Raw genomic sequence first — 15,820 nt, forward strand, 5'->3', positions numbered from 1 at the left:
CTAGGCCACAGAGGAGAGATTCACTCCAGGGCAGAATGAAAAAGGCCTGCAGGTAGGATCTCCTCCATTGCCTGGGCAAGCAGCATGTTCTGGCTCAGGACAAACAATAGCTTACTATGCTGAATTTTAATGAAATAACTCTAAATTAATGATAGAAAAAAAATTAAGTCTAGACTTGTTTACAAAACCAGTGCAGTGACAGAGGGAGAGAGGGTATAACCAGAACTATACACCCTGAGGTCAGGATATCTTCCTCTCCATGAGGCCTAGTCTAAAGCAGGGTGCACAGTGACTGTACAGTAAATATTTTTGATTGACTTATGATCAATCTTTTATCAATAACATGTGGAGTACTAAAAAACACAAAATCTACTTGTGTCAAACTCCAATCCAATCTGGGTATAGATTTGGAAGCCTCACAAGAGTTCTATGAAACCATCAGGGCCAGCATTGATATTCCTCTTTCATAGCTAGGGAAACTGAGCTTCAATGTGACCTTGGGTTGTCTCTGGGCCTCACTCTTCTCTCTGTGAGTCCAGCTTGGTAGTACTTAGAGATATATGGACAGTTCTCTTTCTCTCTCTTGATCTAGATCTATGTATTTATGGGTGTCCCTGCTCCACAGCATCCTGGTCACCCCAGACAAGGCCCACTGAAGGCTCTGAGGGCATGACTAGGACTGTGAAGGGAGGCCAGTGGTTGAGACTATAGGAAGCCCTAACTGTACAGATGACATTTTTTTGGTTAGTAAGGAATTCCACAGAAAAGGCACTATGTATTATCAGGTTGACCAGTTGGTTGATTCAACCTCCCACCCAATGCCAGAAATCTATCTTTTTTTGAGAGAAAGAGAAAGAGAGCAAAGAGTGCTGGGGGGAGCAGAAGGAGAGGGAGCCCAACATGGGGCTCAATTTCATGACCCTGAGATCATGACCTGAGACAAAACCAAGCCAGCGCTTAACTGACTGAGCCCCCCAGCTCTCTCAGGAATTCTGTTTATATCACCATTGGCAGATGGACATCCAGGTGTTCAGGTAGCTTGCTACCACTCAAGGGGTCTGATACCTCTCAGGGGTACCTCCTACATTTGAGTAGAGAGCTGTGGTGAGGGGAGAGTGAGTGGGTGAAGGCCCAGGGCACATCTGGGATTACCGGTCACCTGTGTCAGGGGCAACACACTCGCATTTGTAGGTGGTGATGGAGTCAGGCTTAAAGTCCATGTTGATGGGATAGTACTTGAAGGCACCAATCATCTTCTTGATGGCATCATAGATGAAAATGAAGCTGATGAGGGTGGAGAAGCCCTCTTCAGTGAAGCGGGTGATATACTTGATGATAAAGCTGGCATCTGTGGCCACCAGGATAAGGCACTGGATGGCTGAGTGGAGACCAATCCAGAGGCGGAACTCCATGTAGTCCAGGCCATTGCCTCTGGAAGATAGAGGGAAGGAAGGGACCTCCAGCCCAGGGCTCTTCACAGTACTTGGCTCCCCAACCCAACCTGCGTGGCTCATCCATCCCTTCTGTGGCACAAATGCCCTTCTAGGAGCTGTGAGAGGACCAGGGACAGGGACAATTCCTGGGTGGGATTGTTTCATCTTTGCAAATTCTGGCAAAGATCTCATGGGGGATGGCAGGAAGGTGCTAAGACATCTCAATTCTCACACATTTGGTAACAAACACCCAGGGTGAATGAAAAACAGGGAATATCAGAGTAACAGAGCTGGGGGAGGCCTTAAAATGGTCTCATGTTGTAGATGAGGCAATTAAGCTCAGAGTGAGTGGTGAGAGCAGGTGCAGGTGTGAGAGTAGGCACCGGGGCTACCAACGACACCTACTTGCTGAAGTCAAAGAGGAGCTTCTCAAAGATGAGGATGGGCCCTGTGCTGCTGAGGATGATGAGAGGCTGTCCCGAGAAGAGGCAGAACAAGGAGCCGGCCATAGCAGTGCCCAGGAAGCTCTCCATCACTCCCTGGGGGCATGAGGAGTATGAGGCTCAGTGGAAGCAGGAGAAGGGGCATCTTGGCATAGGTTAGAACCCAGCCAAGGGCCCAGGCCACAGTGCTCATCCTTTATTCTGGGCCCTCTCCTCCCCAAATTCTGCCTCTTATCTCCTATTCCACACCCTCCTCCCAATCACCAGTATCACTCTCTATTTATATTTGGACTAAGGTCCCATGTAACTTCTTTTTGGCACCCCACAACTTAGAAAACAGGGCTGCCGATGGATGTGCTTGATCTCATGCCCACACTACTCCCAGAGGACAGCCTATTTGTCCATCCAGTCATTTATTCATTCAAAAATCTGTTAGGTGCTTTTAGAGGTCAAACCACTCATTCATTCAAATCCATTAAGTGCCTACTGTGTACCAGGCATTTTGTTAGGTACTGGGGACCCATCCGTGAATTAGATAATGCATCTTCAGTCTAATGGGAAATACAAACAAGTAACCACCAGACAGACAATTTCCATACAGCAGTTTTTCAACCTTTGTATTATTGACATTTTAGGCTAGGCAATTCTTTGTTGTAGAGGGATGTCCTGTGCATTACAGGATGTTTAGCAGCATGCCTGGTCTCCACCCATCAGATGCCAGTAGCACTCTCTTCCCCAGTTATGACAACCAAAACTGTCTCTATGTCTCTTGGGGAACCAAATCATTCCTTGTTGAGAATCACTGCCTTGGAGTGTGATAAGTTGGGATAAGTTCAAGGTGCCATAGGAGAACATAATAGGTGTAAGAGAGTGGTCAGAAAGGCTTCCCAGGAGGTATATATATAGAAGCTGAGACCTCCCCAAAATGAGCAAGGAATTGACCAGGAGAATAAGGTAAGCAGAGTGACAAAAAAGATGGTTCCAGGAATAGCAACTCTTGTTCACAAAGGCTGGAGCTGAAAGGGAGCATGCCTTTGAATAATTGAAAGATGATGAAGATTGATGGAAAACATAATGGGTAAGGAAGACAGGAATCTGAGAAAAGGATCTTTGGAGATGAGTCTTGAGAAGCAAGTAGAGTCATGTCATGAAGACAATATGGGGAAGCTGGGATTTAGAAGTCAAGGATGATGCATGGATAGCTGGATAAACCATGGTGTCACTTGCTATGTTGGGATAGCAGCAGGTCTAGGGGGAAGACAATGGATGCAATGTTGACTCTCTGAGCTGAGGGATCCCATATGAACATGCCCAGGAGATAGTTGGATATTGGACCTGCAGTTCAGGAGAGTGGTATGGTCTGAAGATAAGCATTCATCTCAGTTTATCTGGAGTAATAAGTCTTCACCTTGGCATCTAAGCTTTCCAATGGTTCTACCCTGAAGGCCCCATGGGAGAAGACCCTTGACTGGGATATGGGCTGGTGTCTCTGCTGACTGATGTTTTTCCAAGGGAGGCCTGTATTGTTGTCATGGTAACAGATTACCATCTTTCTAAAAATGTCTTAATTCTAGGCAAAGAATTTAAGATTGATTTAAAAAATGTGCAAAGAAGTCTCTAATTAATAACTTAATTAATTCTGATTGCTCATTCACACATCAGTGGGAAAAGTATCAAATAACAGAGAGGATCATTCCCCTTAAAAGTCTGAGCACTGCATAATGTATAGAATTGTTGAATCACTATGTTATACCTGGACACTAATATAGCATTTTATGTCAACTATACTTCAATAATAAAAAATTGACAAAAAATAGAGTGCAATTAACACAACTTTATAAATGTTAAAAAAGTTTGATCTATTTATGTCATCCTTACATTTGGACTTTAGTAACACAATTTAACTTTAGATCTTTTAATACTGTAGGCTCACTATTTTTTTGGAAGGGTAAAAGATCACTGAAAGTGATGTTCTGAGCCCCGTGGTGGGTGAAACTCAAGCCCTGATTTTGGGATTATGGTATGAAACTCCTTACCACTGCCTGGTGGCAGAAGATTTTATGGAGGTTTGCACAGATGTCCCCAATTAGCAATAGTTGTGCCTCTGATAAACACCATTGGCTATGATACTGCCACTGCGCAAACTTAGCACTCACAGCCCCAGCTCACACACACCTGATAATTGTCAGTGGCATCCCCCAGAAGCCCACCAAAGGTGATTGCGTTGGTGATACAGCCGAGGTAGATGAACAGGATGGCAGAGATGGACTGAATGTGAAAACCGTCATAGAAGTCACTCGGGAACCAGGGCAGCTTCCTCTTGATATCCAGACGCAGGCCACCGAAGAACCTGCTCAAGACAGGCCCAGGGGCTGCTTTCTCACTACAAACACCAGTGCAGGGGTAGGGCTATTTATAGGAGCCTGCAGAATTTGGGGCAAGAAAAGGACCTTGACTAGAGGTGGAAGGGGACAGAGGTCTTTCTACTAGCACATATAAAGGCAGAGAGGATTTTTGCAGGACTGAAAGTCTGTGGTTAGCATCATCCTGACTGGAAAGGTGGTCAGAAACAGCCTGGATGGGCAAGGGAAGGCCTGATGGGAACATGTCCTAGAGTAGACCTAACATCGTATGGGGAAAGGAGATCGTGGGGTGCACAGAAATCCTGCCATCCTCTTCAGTGATGTCCCTGATCATCTTCAGGGCATCTGCCTGTGCTTGGTAAACAGAGGTGTTTCCAACTTTAGGAGAGAGAGAGAGACAGCCCAGATTCATCAAGGGCAGGTTCTCAGTCTTAGAACTGGTTTCTTTATTCTCTGGAACAATCAAGTAGGAATTTTAGGTTTAGGGACTGTGCTATTGGATATAGTATTCCCCACAGCTCCTAATGCAATGCTTGGCATGGAGCAGGGTTTCTCAGCCTTGGAACTATTGACATGTCCGGCTGCGTAATCCTTTGTCATAGGGCTGTACTGGGCCTTGTAGCATGCTGAGCAGCATCTCTGGCCTCTGTCCACTAGATGCCAGCAGCAACCCCCCTCTAGTTGTGGCAAACAAAAAAGTCTCTGGACATTGCCAAATGTCTCCTGGGGGAAGATGGGGGTACAGGTAAAATTATCCCCAGTTTGGAAGCACTGGCTGGCATAGAGCCAAAGACATATAAAACATGACTCCATTCTCAAAGTCATAATTTACATATAGCTTTGCAGGGCCATGTCCTTTCCTAAAATCAGAGCAACCCGAATTATTCTAAGAGACAGCAAGGAAACCCAAGCCAGGAAATCTCAATCTCTATCTCAATCTCTCTCTCTCTTTTAAAGAAAGAAAAAAGAGAAAAAATTCAAATGGTGCTGTTATGGATTAAATAGTGTCATCCCAAAAGACATATTGATGTCCTAAGGGACATAGGGTCTTTGCAGATATAATCAGGTTCAGAGGAAGTCATAGCAGTGGGCCCTAATCCAATATGACTAGTGTCCTCAGGAGAAAAGTGCCATTGGAAGACACATGCAGGGAGAACACCACATGAGGACAGACATAGACCAGAGCCCTGCAGCTGAAGCCAAGGACGTCAAGGACACCGAGGACTGCTGGCCACCACCAGAATCTGGGGAGAGGGAAGGGAGGATGCCACCCAGAGTCTCAGAGGGAGCTGGCCCTGCCCACACCTTGATTTGGATCTTCTACCCTCCAGGACTGTGAGAGAAAACTTCTATTGTTTAAGCCACCTAGAAGAGGACATTTTGTTATGGCAACCCTAGAAGACTCACACAGGAACAGAGTATCTAGAGGAAAGTGTGTGCTCCTGCACTCCCGTGCTGGACCTCACTTCCCTTCTCCTGCCACAATAGTTGCCTCTTTTGCCAGATCCAGAGGGGTTTGAGGGGATGGGCAGGAAAAGAGTGCAGTGTCCGGACCCCATGGCCGGGAGTGGGAGCTGCAAGGCAGAGGTGGGAAAGGTTCGCACAGGTGGGTGAGAAGGAAACAAGCCTAAAGGTTGTCTGGCATTCCCGTCAGGCCTGGGGTGGGCACCTTCCGGTCCAGATAAGTTCTTCCCCGATTTCGTGCATGGCTGGCATCTCTCCTTCATCCCCGCTGCTCCCTCCGCCAGCCCCGCCACCATTGCCACCGCCACCGGCGCTGCCTCCTGCAGCTGCTCCGCTGCCTCCCCCTGCAGAGCCGTTCATCTGTCTGAGCTCCATCAGCGAAAACACGGATTTCCTGTAAGGAGCCAGGGGGCAGGGGACAGTGGGGCTCCCAATCCTGGGATGAACTTAGCTCCTCTAGAACAGTCCTGAGAATGCCTCTTACCTCTCTAACAAAAATCATGAAATAAAATAGAGACAAATGCAGAAAATGGCCTCACAGTACCCCTGCACAGGTCACCCAGATTTTACAGATGTTCACAATGCAGCCTGTTGCTTGCTAATTTTTTTTTTTTTTGAGAAATAAAATGACACCAGGTCCAAGGATATATACTATATCCTCCAAAATATAGTATAAACCCATCCACACTGACCAGAAAAGTCATGGACAGACTTGGACAGACAGTCATGGAGCTCCCTTTGAACCACTTCCCTCCTCACCACCCCTCCATCCACAAACATACCTCTTATCAGCAGAGGGCACTTTCTTGGGAGGCTCAATCCGGATATTTGGGTCCCATTCTCCAGGGGGAAGGACAATGACCTCATCCAGAAACTCATCAATTCCTGCTATCAGATCTTCCCGATTCCGGGCTTTATAGGCCACATCACTGAAGAGCTGGCAAGGAAAGAGTAAGGGGATGTTTTGCTTCTCCTCTACCTCCTGGGAGCACATCACATATAGTTTTGGAGAAAATCCCTTTGAACCTTTGCTCCTGCCAGCTCACTCTGTCTTTAGGTGAGGACAGAGCCCAGCAGGTGAAATTACACACAGTGGGGAGCAGCAGGTCTTGGGGGAAGACCTGGAGGCCAGGTCTCCCTGTCCTCACTGAAGGACTTTGGCTGAGTTACTTAACTGTTCTGCTTTCAATTTGGCAGGGAACAAGTTTATTAGAAAACTTGTACAGAACCCAGTCCCAGCAGCTCAGCTATTTTAGATCTGATTATAACTTCCTCGCCCCTCATCCTTGAAGGGTCAGACTGCATCATTCCAGGCTGTCTCCAGGACGTTCTTTCTGATGTACAGATCTTGCCTGTGTTTGAAGTCTTCTAAGCTCCCCACCACTCCTGGGACAGAGAGAGCTCTCAGCTATGCCTATCGGCTCTGTCATCTCTGGATCACCTCCTGCTCTTGAGGCTCTTACACTGAGCCTAAGTCGAACCACTTTTACCCAGCTTCTCTATCTCTAAGCTTTGGTTCCTATTCTCTTTGTCTGGAATGCCTACCTCTTAGGCTTGTGCAGGATCTACCCAATTCCTGCTCATCCTTAGCTTACAGCCCTCTCTTATGTGAAGCCTCTCCTGGCTGCCCGGACAGTTAGCATATGGTTCACTTTTAGAATTACAGGTCTGTCTCTCCCTCTTGATCAGCGCTCCTAAAGGGCAGTGACTGAACTGATTCTCATAATCTTCAGTTCCCTGCATAAGCCTGGCACACAGTAGGTGCTCAAATGTGCCTGTTGGATAAGTGACGGAATGAAAGCACAGTGCTTGATGCAGGAGCCGTGGCATTCGGGAGTACACGCTTTTCGTTGCTACTTACATCATCTACCATGAGGGTTGCAATGGCACGGCCAATTTCATTGTAGGATTTTGCTCTCCCAGAAGGTCCAAGCAGTATGAACAGAAATCTGCAAAGAAGATAAAGGAGGAGGAGGAAATTGAGAAGGAAAAATAGAAGCAGGTAAAGACAGGGATTCTCTGGCCCTGGACATTATTCTTTCTTAACTCATGAATTGACCATACACTTGTCCCTTCCCTCCTTTGAATCTCATAGTTGCTCTGGAAGGATGTCTCTTCTTCACCCCCACCCGCTCCCCCTGGAGTATCCTCACCATTGTCTTATGGCCCAAGCCCAGCCAACGGTATCTGTCTCAGCTCCTTCTTTTAAATGATTATTTTAAATAAGCTCTAAACCCCCCCCTTAGTCAAAAGATTTCCCTCCCCAGCAATTCCCTAATTTTCCTTCTGTTTTAGGGGTGTCTCCAACAGCTCTTTATGCCAACTGCATGGACAGCTGGCTTCCTTCAGGCAGGCGTAGGGGCAGATTTCAGTGGCCCTCACCTGGTGGGGACAGGCACCTCGGTCACTCCTCCCAACATGGCCGACTGGATGAGACGCACGAAGGCGATGAATGGCTGGTCAAGGAAGTCCACCTCACCGACAAGCACATTGGAGGCTTCTGAGTCCTTGGGAATCTTCTTCATAAACTTGTTTTTCCGCTGGCAGGGAGGGGGAAACAAGATGCCCATGGATACTCTCATCAGTGGTTTCAGCATTCAGTATCCCCAACCCCCTTTAGATTGCTGTGAAGGCCTGACTTTTTTTTTTTTTTAAGAATTTTATTTTATTTATGATAGTCATAGAGAGAGAGAGAGGCAGAGACACAGGCAGAGGTAGGAGAAACAGGCTCCATGCACCGGGAGCCCGACGTGGGATTCGATCCCGGGTCTCCAGGATCGCGCCCTGGGCCAAAGGAAGGCGCCAAACCGCTGCGCCACCCAGGGATCCTGAAGGCCTGACTTTAAAAAATTCTCCAAGTATTTCTCAGGAGACTGAAATAACCAAACACTTTCCTCTGTTCTGTAGATGAGGAGACTCAAAATCCGTCAACCCCTGGACCAAGCCAGCCTTAGGAGACAGGAAGGAACAGGCAGTGACTCAACCCCTAAGACATTCCTTGATGAGTAGAAACTTTGCTCAAATGAAGTATGAGCTGAGGGGTCATACAAGAAAGCCAAGGCTTGCCAGACATCAGGCCTCATCCCCCAACCCCCTGAGGCCCAAGCAGGTGGGAGTCGGCTCTTCCACACCAAGCACCCAACCCTCCCTCTCTGCCTTCACCTTGAGTGGCTGTGGAAAGGATGAGGCCCATTCTGGTGACCAGGGCAGACATGTTTGTCTTCCCTTGCCATCAGCTTCCTGGCTGACAGGAGCCCCTGGGCCCCATCTCCAAGTCCGTGGGAGACTTCCATGTCCCCAGGTCATCCCGAGGGGAAGTCTTAGGAAACTCATGGCTTCTGAGACTTTCCAACTATAGACTATCAGGATGCTAGGGGCTAGTGTCTGTTCAGGGCAGGAAGGTCAAATAGGCAGAGTGAGTGGGGTCCAATAGGAGAGGTACCAGAAACAGGCCCTCATCCCAAACTTATTCTCACTCTCTACATGTATGACTTCATTCCTAAGGTTAAGACACAGACTCCTCCTGAGTCCTACTGTACAATGAAAGTGCCCCAGGGACAGTCATGTACAAGTTTTTCTTAGTCTTTAACATCATAGGGTGCATTGGTTTTTCGGATTGCTTCCCCTCAGCAGCAAGGGGATGGGCAAGGGACAGAGATAAATTTGTATAGAAAGGAAGGGGAGGAAGGCTTTTGTGGGAGCAGGTCTGGTGGAAGTCCATCATGGCCAACAAAGGAAGAAAGGACCAGAGGGGGAGGCAAGTCCTAAAGAGATCTTGTGGACACCACAATTTTGCCACCCTTTCCTCCTTGGCCAGAGTCTTTCCTTTTTCTCATAAGTACAGATTCCTTGTGTCTTTTCCTGGCCCTAGGCAGGGGAATGGCTCACAGCTGTTCCCTGATGCATTCACGGGGGGCGGGATACACACTGGGCTGGGTGGACTACCAGCGCAAGAAAAAGCACGTGAGTGACAGCTGCACCCTTATAATCTTTTAAATTCAAACCAACCAACCAACAAATAAAACTCTTCACAGCCACCCATGCAACAGTCCCAAGGACAAATAAGCATGGCCAGGAGTTAAATGGGAACCAGAGTCCCAAAGGCTCAAAAAGTCCTTCTGTTGCAGATGAGTCAGCTGATTCATAAGCAGGTTCTTCAGGATGAAGGACTGGGTGTGCCAGGAGAGCTGTTGTCCCACTCCCAGCATCATGCCCCTGAGCATCTGGCAGGGAGGGGATCCAGGGGACAGGAGGAGGAGGGGTAATAGGAGTGCCCTGAAGAACAAGGCTTTGAAAACAACAATGCTTTGGAGAAGCATAATCCAGAAGAGGAGAAGGACCTGGGTCCTCTCTTGCAGATTGTGACATGTTTGGTAAGGAACCTGCCCTGGTGGCATCCCAGATATGAGCCACGGGGGCATTCTGGTCCTCCTGGCTTGGCCACAATCTGAACCTAGATTTGTCCAATCAGGGACCTGTTGACCCCTCTTCCTGAACCCCATGGGGACTCTGGTCCACCTCTGCTGAGTCTCTGCACACAGTGAATCCACGTTCTGCTTACTGGGAATCCACTGGCCTACCTAGGGTGGGTGTGGAGTTTTAAAGAAAGATGCACCTATGGCGTACCCACTGCCTGACAAGCCATTGTGCCCACAACAAGCCATACTGCTGCAGGAACTGAGAAGCAGCACCACTCTGTCAGGAGAGCTGGATGCTGGGCTCCAACCCCTAAATCAAGGCAGCACTGCCCGGCGAAAGTGACAGCTAGTATTCTCATCGCTACTTAGATGTTTATTAAAATTGTCCCTCAAAGACATTTACTAGGCAATACTTTCTTAGCATGGCTTCACCATCAATGTGTATGACTATAGTAAAGTGAGTTTCTTCTCTAAATAATATTCTAGAATATTCCTTCCCAAGGCACTCCCAAAGTAAGGGCTCTAATATCAGACTGCCTGGGTCAAATCATAGTTCTGTTGCTTTTAGCCGCATGGACTGGGGCACATTATTTAACTGCGTTAAGCCTCAGTGTCCTCACCAGCTGAATGGAGATGTTAAGAAAAAAGCTCAGGTCATTGTAGTGCATGCAGTATTTGGATCTTAAATGTTGGTTGATGCTGTTCTTACTATTTTATTTTATTTTTTATTTTTTTTTATTTATTTATTTATGATAGTCACAGAGAGAGAGAGAGAGAGAGGCAGAGACACAGGCAGAGGGAGAAGCAGGCTCCATGCACCGGGAGCCCGATGTGGGATTCGATCCCGGGTCTCCAGGATCGCGCCCTGGGCCAAAGGCAGGCGCCAAACCGCTGCGCCACCCAGGGATCCCTGTTCTTACTATTTTAGCCACCAAAGGGCCCTTGGGACTCTGAAGTGAGGGACTGTTTTTGTTTTGCTTTCCACCAAACTTGGGGGTGCTTTGAAAGCCTGGAGATCCCCCAAGCTCCTGAGGGGTCCTTACCAAATTTCAGGTTTCCTTCATCACCTTTATTCCTCCTCCTGGGGGCTCAGACATGGGGACCATGAGACTGCTGCCCTCAAGATGTGTGGGGGTTGTGGGTGAAGGGGTCCCCCACTGGGGTTCCCAGGAGGACATAGTCATGGGGTACCTGGGCTGGGGGCCTTAGACTTGGACTCAACCTGTTGTAGAATCCTGATCTCCTCAGGGGGTTTCAGGCAAGCTGGTGGGAGACGAGAAATGATGTCATCCTGCCCTGGCCTGGGAGAAGACACACTAGTAGGTAGTCTAGTGGATCTCCTCAGGGAGGCCCCACTGTTCTTTTCTGCCAGCCCAAATCCCCACTCCATCGTTAAAGGTGCTTGAGGATCAAGGAGGAGGTGAGACTCTATGTGCTGGTCTTCTCCATCCAACAAATCCCAAGCTCAAGGATGGCTGGCACCTCATCTGATCATGCTTCTCTGTCCCCCACTCCTCCCAGAGCCTGGCACAGAGGCAGCACATGGAGCTTGGTCAGTACCTGGCCGATGGGCTGCGCAGTCACCAAGGCAGCCCAGAGCCCCCACCCGGGTCCTTCCTGGGGACTAGGAGTGGAGTTCTGCCCCTCGGGGCTCCCTGCCCCTGCAACCAAAGGCATGTTCCTGCCCTGCGCCTTCACAGCAACCCAGTGCAGGGCCTTTACTACCTGGTCTGTGTTTGGGGTGCGAGAAATGTCATTCATGCTTCTGCTCTGGGCGTGACCTAGGAAAGAAGGAAAAGAAGGTCCATCAGGGGAAGTCAGACTCTTGCAGGTCCTTTTCCCTTGGTCCCTACACATGCTTCTCCCAGCTTCATAACCAAAGCAAGACTGGAGCTAGCCTCTGCTCCCATTTCTTCTTTCTTCCCTTCTACTGAAGGTTCTCCTTTTCCCTTCTCACTCCTCAGCCTGCTGCTCTCTGCCCAACCTCCTTGGGCAGAGATGGAGATGTCTGCTCTGTGCCAGGCCCTGGAGGAGTGGGGGACACAGACACATTATCAGGTGAGGTGCCAGGTGTCACTGAGTCTTGGACTTATTAGAGCGAGAAGACCAGTTTCCCCTCTGTCCTCCACAACCCATGTGAGTGTTTCAAGATGGTCAGGGATCTGACTGGAAGAGGGAAGGAAGATGGGGCCCTCCGTGGGGGGAAGAGGGATAGCAAATGATTTGAACTGCCCTGACCGATGGTCCTCCCATCGAGGCAGGAGAAAGTCAGCTCTCATTCCCCAGCAGCAGTCACATTCAATGAGCACTCTCAGCCCTCTTATTTCTTGGCTTTCTGTGGCCTGTGGCACCTCCTGGTTTCCAGAACTCTGCCTTCCCTTGGCTCCCTTACTCTTATTTACATCCAGAATCCTCTCCTGCTGGGCTCAGGGCCTTGCTTTGCCTGCATTCCCTGCAGAGGCTTCATCCTCTCCAACCTTGTTCAATGGGATCCAGCTCCGTTGCTTCAGGCCCATACTGGGCTGAGGAGGCCCAGATGGAGTCTCCACTCCACATCTCTCTCCTGAGCCCTGGAATCCACTGTGCAGCCCCACCTTCAACTCAACACACCAGGAAATAGAACTCACTGACTTCCAACAAACCACTCCGACGCCATACCTTCTTTGGTTCTGCACCCCTGCCTCCCATCCACCAGCTGAATTCCAGCCTCGTTGCCTCCACATCCTTGCCTCTCGGCTCCCTTCCCACCTCCCCTCGTCCTCACATCCCACCTTGGCCCTTTCCTCTCTGGTCCTGCTCTGACAACAGTCTCTTACTTCCAGTCTTGTCCCCTTCTAGTTTATTCTTTCTCAATTAAGAATTGGATTATGGTGTGCTTCTGCTTAGGTCTCCATTACCTTCCAGATAGAAGTAGGGAGGATCCTCTGGCAGGGCACATGGGTCCCCTTCAGTTTGACCTCCTGGCCCTCAGGCTCTGTCCTCCTGGTGAGGTGGACAACTCCCTTCCTCTTTTATTTGCAACCTTCTCCCCTCCCTCACCCCACCTTACCACATGTGCCTGAAAAACCCCTATTGATTCTCCAAGACTCAGGCGTGGCTCCTCTTTGAACCTTCAGTCCCCTCCCCCCCCCCACCCCCCACCCCCACCCCCGGGGTGGGACGGCATGCACACAGAGCCTTTTATCCGGGTCTCCTTCCTGCCAGTGTTGGGCACAACGGTGACTTCATACACAGTGAACAGCTGTGAAAGCCTTTGGCTGCCGGCCGCCTCCTGGTGTCCCTATGTGAAATAACCAAGCCCGGGATGACTCAGCTCACCAGCAAACAGAGAGGAAAGACTGTAGCTGAGTCCTCCGCCAGGGCCCACACTACCCTCCAAATCATTCCTCAGGCCTGGTCAGGGCACAGCTGTCATAACTTGTTCATATCTTGGCATTTTAGTAAAAGTATCTAAAGGAACATACTCATGCCATTTTCTTTCCATTTTGCAAGTTCTCTCTTTGCTCTGCTTCACAGCTCACCAGTCTGTTCCTCCCCACACCCCCTGATGAATTGCCTGAAGAGCCCTGTCTGTGACCATGCATCTCACAAGCCCCCTCACCCACCCCCAGGCCCAGGGGGGCTGTGACAGCCAGCATCCCCTGGTTGTGGTGCATGAGGCTGTCATCCAGTGGTGGTGGTGTTCTCAGACTGTCCCAAGGGAAAGTACTTCACCTGTTTCTAATCCAGTTTTGAGGAAGACTTCTTACCAAAAATAGGGCCGATGATCAGTTTTGGTGGAAGCAGAGGTACAGACCAAGATCAAAATGCCTAGTACATAGGACTGGATCCTGATTATGCCAGCACTTGACTTAGAGTTGCATTTTTCAGAGTAATTACCTAGAAACTTAGGGTAGCAGGTTAGGCCCCCAGGACAGCCCGGGTTTGGGGTGAAGGCTAGATCTCTCCTGATGCCTGTCCTGAGAATTTTACACAGGTCCTGGCCTTGATCTCCTTCACCTGTGAGAGCCTACGGTCTCTGTCATGCTGTCATGCAGCAGCCGAGAACACACTTACACAGCCGGCCATAACTGGCATTTTGCCGCATCCTCAGGTCCTCAGTGGAGTGGTGGAGGCTGGGGCCAGCAGCTGGGCTGCGTGCCGGGCTGCGATCTGGGGAGAAACGGAAAGGATTTGGCTTCAGCAGCCTTACTGTCAGCATGGTTTACATTCATGGACCTTCCACCTAAACAAAGCTGGGTTGTGAGGCATGTCTCCTCCCCTTTCAGGAAGAAAGTGTATTTTTAGTTGTTTTGTGTTTTGCTCTGGAAGTAAATTAAGAGCCTGAACAAGATTACAGAGAAAATATCTGTACTCTGGAGAGTGAGACAGATACACAATCATTAAATCGGCAGCAAGGGTTGTAGACTGCCTGGGTTCATCCGTGACTCCACCACTTACTGGCTGTGTGACATTAGTCAAGTAACTTAACCTCTTGGTGCCTCAGGCTCCTCATGTGTGAAATGGAGATGACAAGAACAGTACCTAGAACACACTAAGTGCTGACCATGCACCTGCTGTTATTATCATATGCTAAACACTTTCCATTTGAAAACAATTTGTCTAAAGAGATTTCTTAATGATTTTCTTTAGCAATCTTATCAACTGTGTTCTGATCACTGCATTTATCTGGCAGGTTCAGCAAGGCTACAGGCTGGGCATCTCAACTCTGCAATATTAGGGGTGGAGGACTGCAGGTTTGAGATGTTTGTGTAGAACAATCCATTCTCCCTAATGGCTCCAGGCTCTGGCAATCAGAGTGACACAGCTGCCAGATTTGTAAGCACACCTGAGAGGAACCCAGAACCTTCTACCACCTTGATGTGTTTCATTTTCTGCCAAGGTTCATGGGTTCTTCTTGGGGGTTTAGTGGAAGACTTTCAAGCTCTTTCCACACACATGCCATCGCTACCAGCATTTTGCAATCCTGACTGCATATGAGAATCTCTTGGTGAGCTTTCTAAACTCCTAGGCCATACCCTAGACCAACCAAATCCAACTCTCAGGGTGAGGCCAAGGCACAGGGACACGTTTCATACCCCCAGGTGATTGCCATGTGCAGCATAGGCTGAGAACCAGCTTTCTTCTAGGAATGGTTCTGTTCTTGGTGGGGACAACATTGGGGTATAGCTGGGGTCTCTGCAGACCTGCCAGAGAAGGGCGCAGAGAGACCCCCCAGAACTTCAGAATTTCTCCAGGATCAAGAGGTCCAGGAAGCCTCCAAGTCGCCAAGGCTCTCCAGCCACCAAGGTGGGCTCACCTGACCCTGGGACCTGGCACCAGCCCCCACATGCCCATTGCCCACCAGTACATGGCCCAACTCACTGGTGGTGGAGGAGACGGACTTTCCAATGTCAACCAAGGAGCGGTGGATGGGCTTCTTGGTTTGGTGACGGTGTTTTCTCAGGAGGACATAGCTGACCCTCTCCCGGAGCTCAGGCCGCAGGAGGCCGTCCTCAATTTGCTTCTTGATGACATCATCTAAGTGGGGAACAGACACGTCTCATCCATGTGGGACAGAATGACCAGGCATGTGGGGGTCTTCAGTTTCATCTGTTCTAAGTGGGATTAAAAGTGACTAAAGGAGATAGGAGATGTGGAAATAGTTCCAGTTTTGCTACAAACTGTGGAAACATGGGCAGGTCACACAGCTCTGGGTA

The 15,820-nt window shown here is 49.1% G+C and overlaps 1 protein-coding gene across 7 annotated transcripts in view; it reads right to left on the bottom strand.

The window, feature by feature from the left end:
- The window catches only part of SLC4A5 (solute carrier family 4 member 5), a 118,626-nt gene that overhangs the window by 30,064 nt on the left and 72,742 nt on the right, over nucleotides 1–15,820 (bottom strand). For all 7 annotated transcript variants that reach the window (XR_005987717.1, XM_041754342.1, XM_041754339.1 and 4 more), the window contains 10 exons: nucleotides 15,486–15,641; nucleotides 14,178–14,273; nucleotides 11,847–11,902; nucleotides 8,086–8,243; nucleotides 7,565–7,652; nucleotides 6,486–6,640; nucleotides 5,909–6,097; nucleotides 4,052–4,226; nucleotides 1,839–1,972; nucleotides 1,160–1,431 (listed from right to left, as the gene is read on the bottom strand). Coding sequence is in view for 6 of the 7 variants with exons in the window: in XM_041754342.1 (XP_041610276.1) it covers nucleotides 1,160–1,431; nucleotides 1,839–1,972; nucleotides 4,052–4,226; nucleotides 5,909–6,097; nucleotides 6,486–6,640; nucleotides 7,565–7,652; nucleotides 8,086–8,243; nucleotides 11,847–11,902; nucleotides 14,178–14,273; nucleotides 15,486–15,641 (1,479 nt within the window). In the remaining variant the exon portion in view is untranslated. The remainder of the gene's footprint in view (nucleotides 1–1,159; nucleotides 1,432–1,838; nucleotides 1,973–4,051; nucleotides 4,227–5,908; nucleotides 6,098–6,485; nucleotides 6,641–7,564; nucleotides 7,653–8,085; nucleotides 8,244–11,846; nucleotides 11,903–14,177; nucleotides 14,274–15,485; nucleotides 15,642–15,820) is intronic.

The sequence above is a fragment of the Vulpes lagopus genome, chromosome 5 (genome assembly GCF_018345385.1).
Source record: "Vulpes lagopus strain Blue_001 chromosome 5, ASM1834538v1, whole genome shotgun sequence".
Lineage (NCBI taxonomy): Eukaryota > Metazoa > Chordata > Mammalia > Carnivora > Canidae > Vulpes > Vulpes lagopus.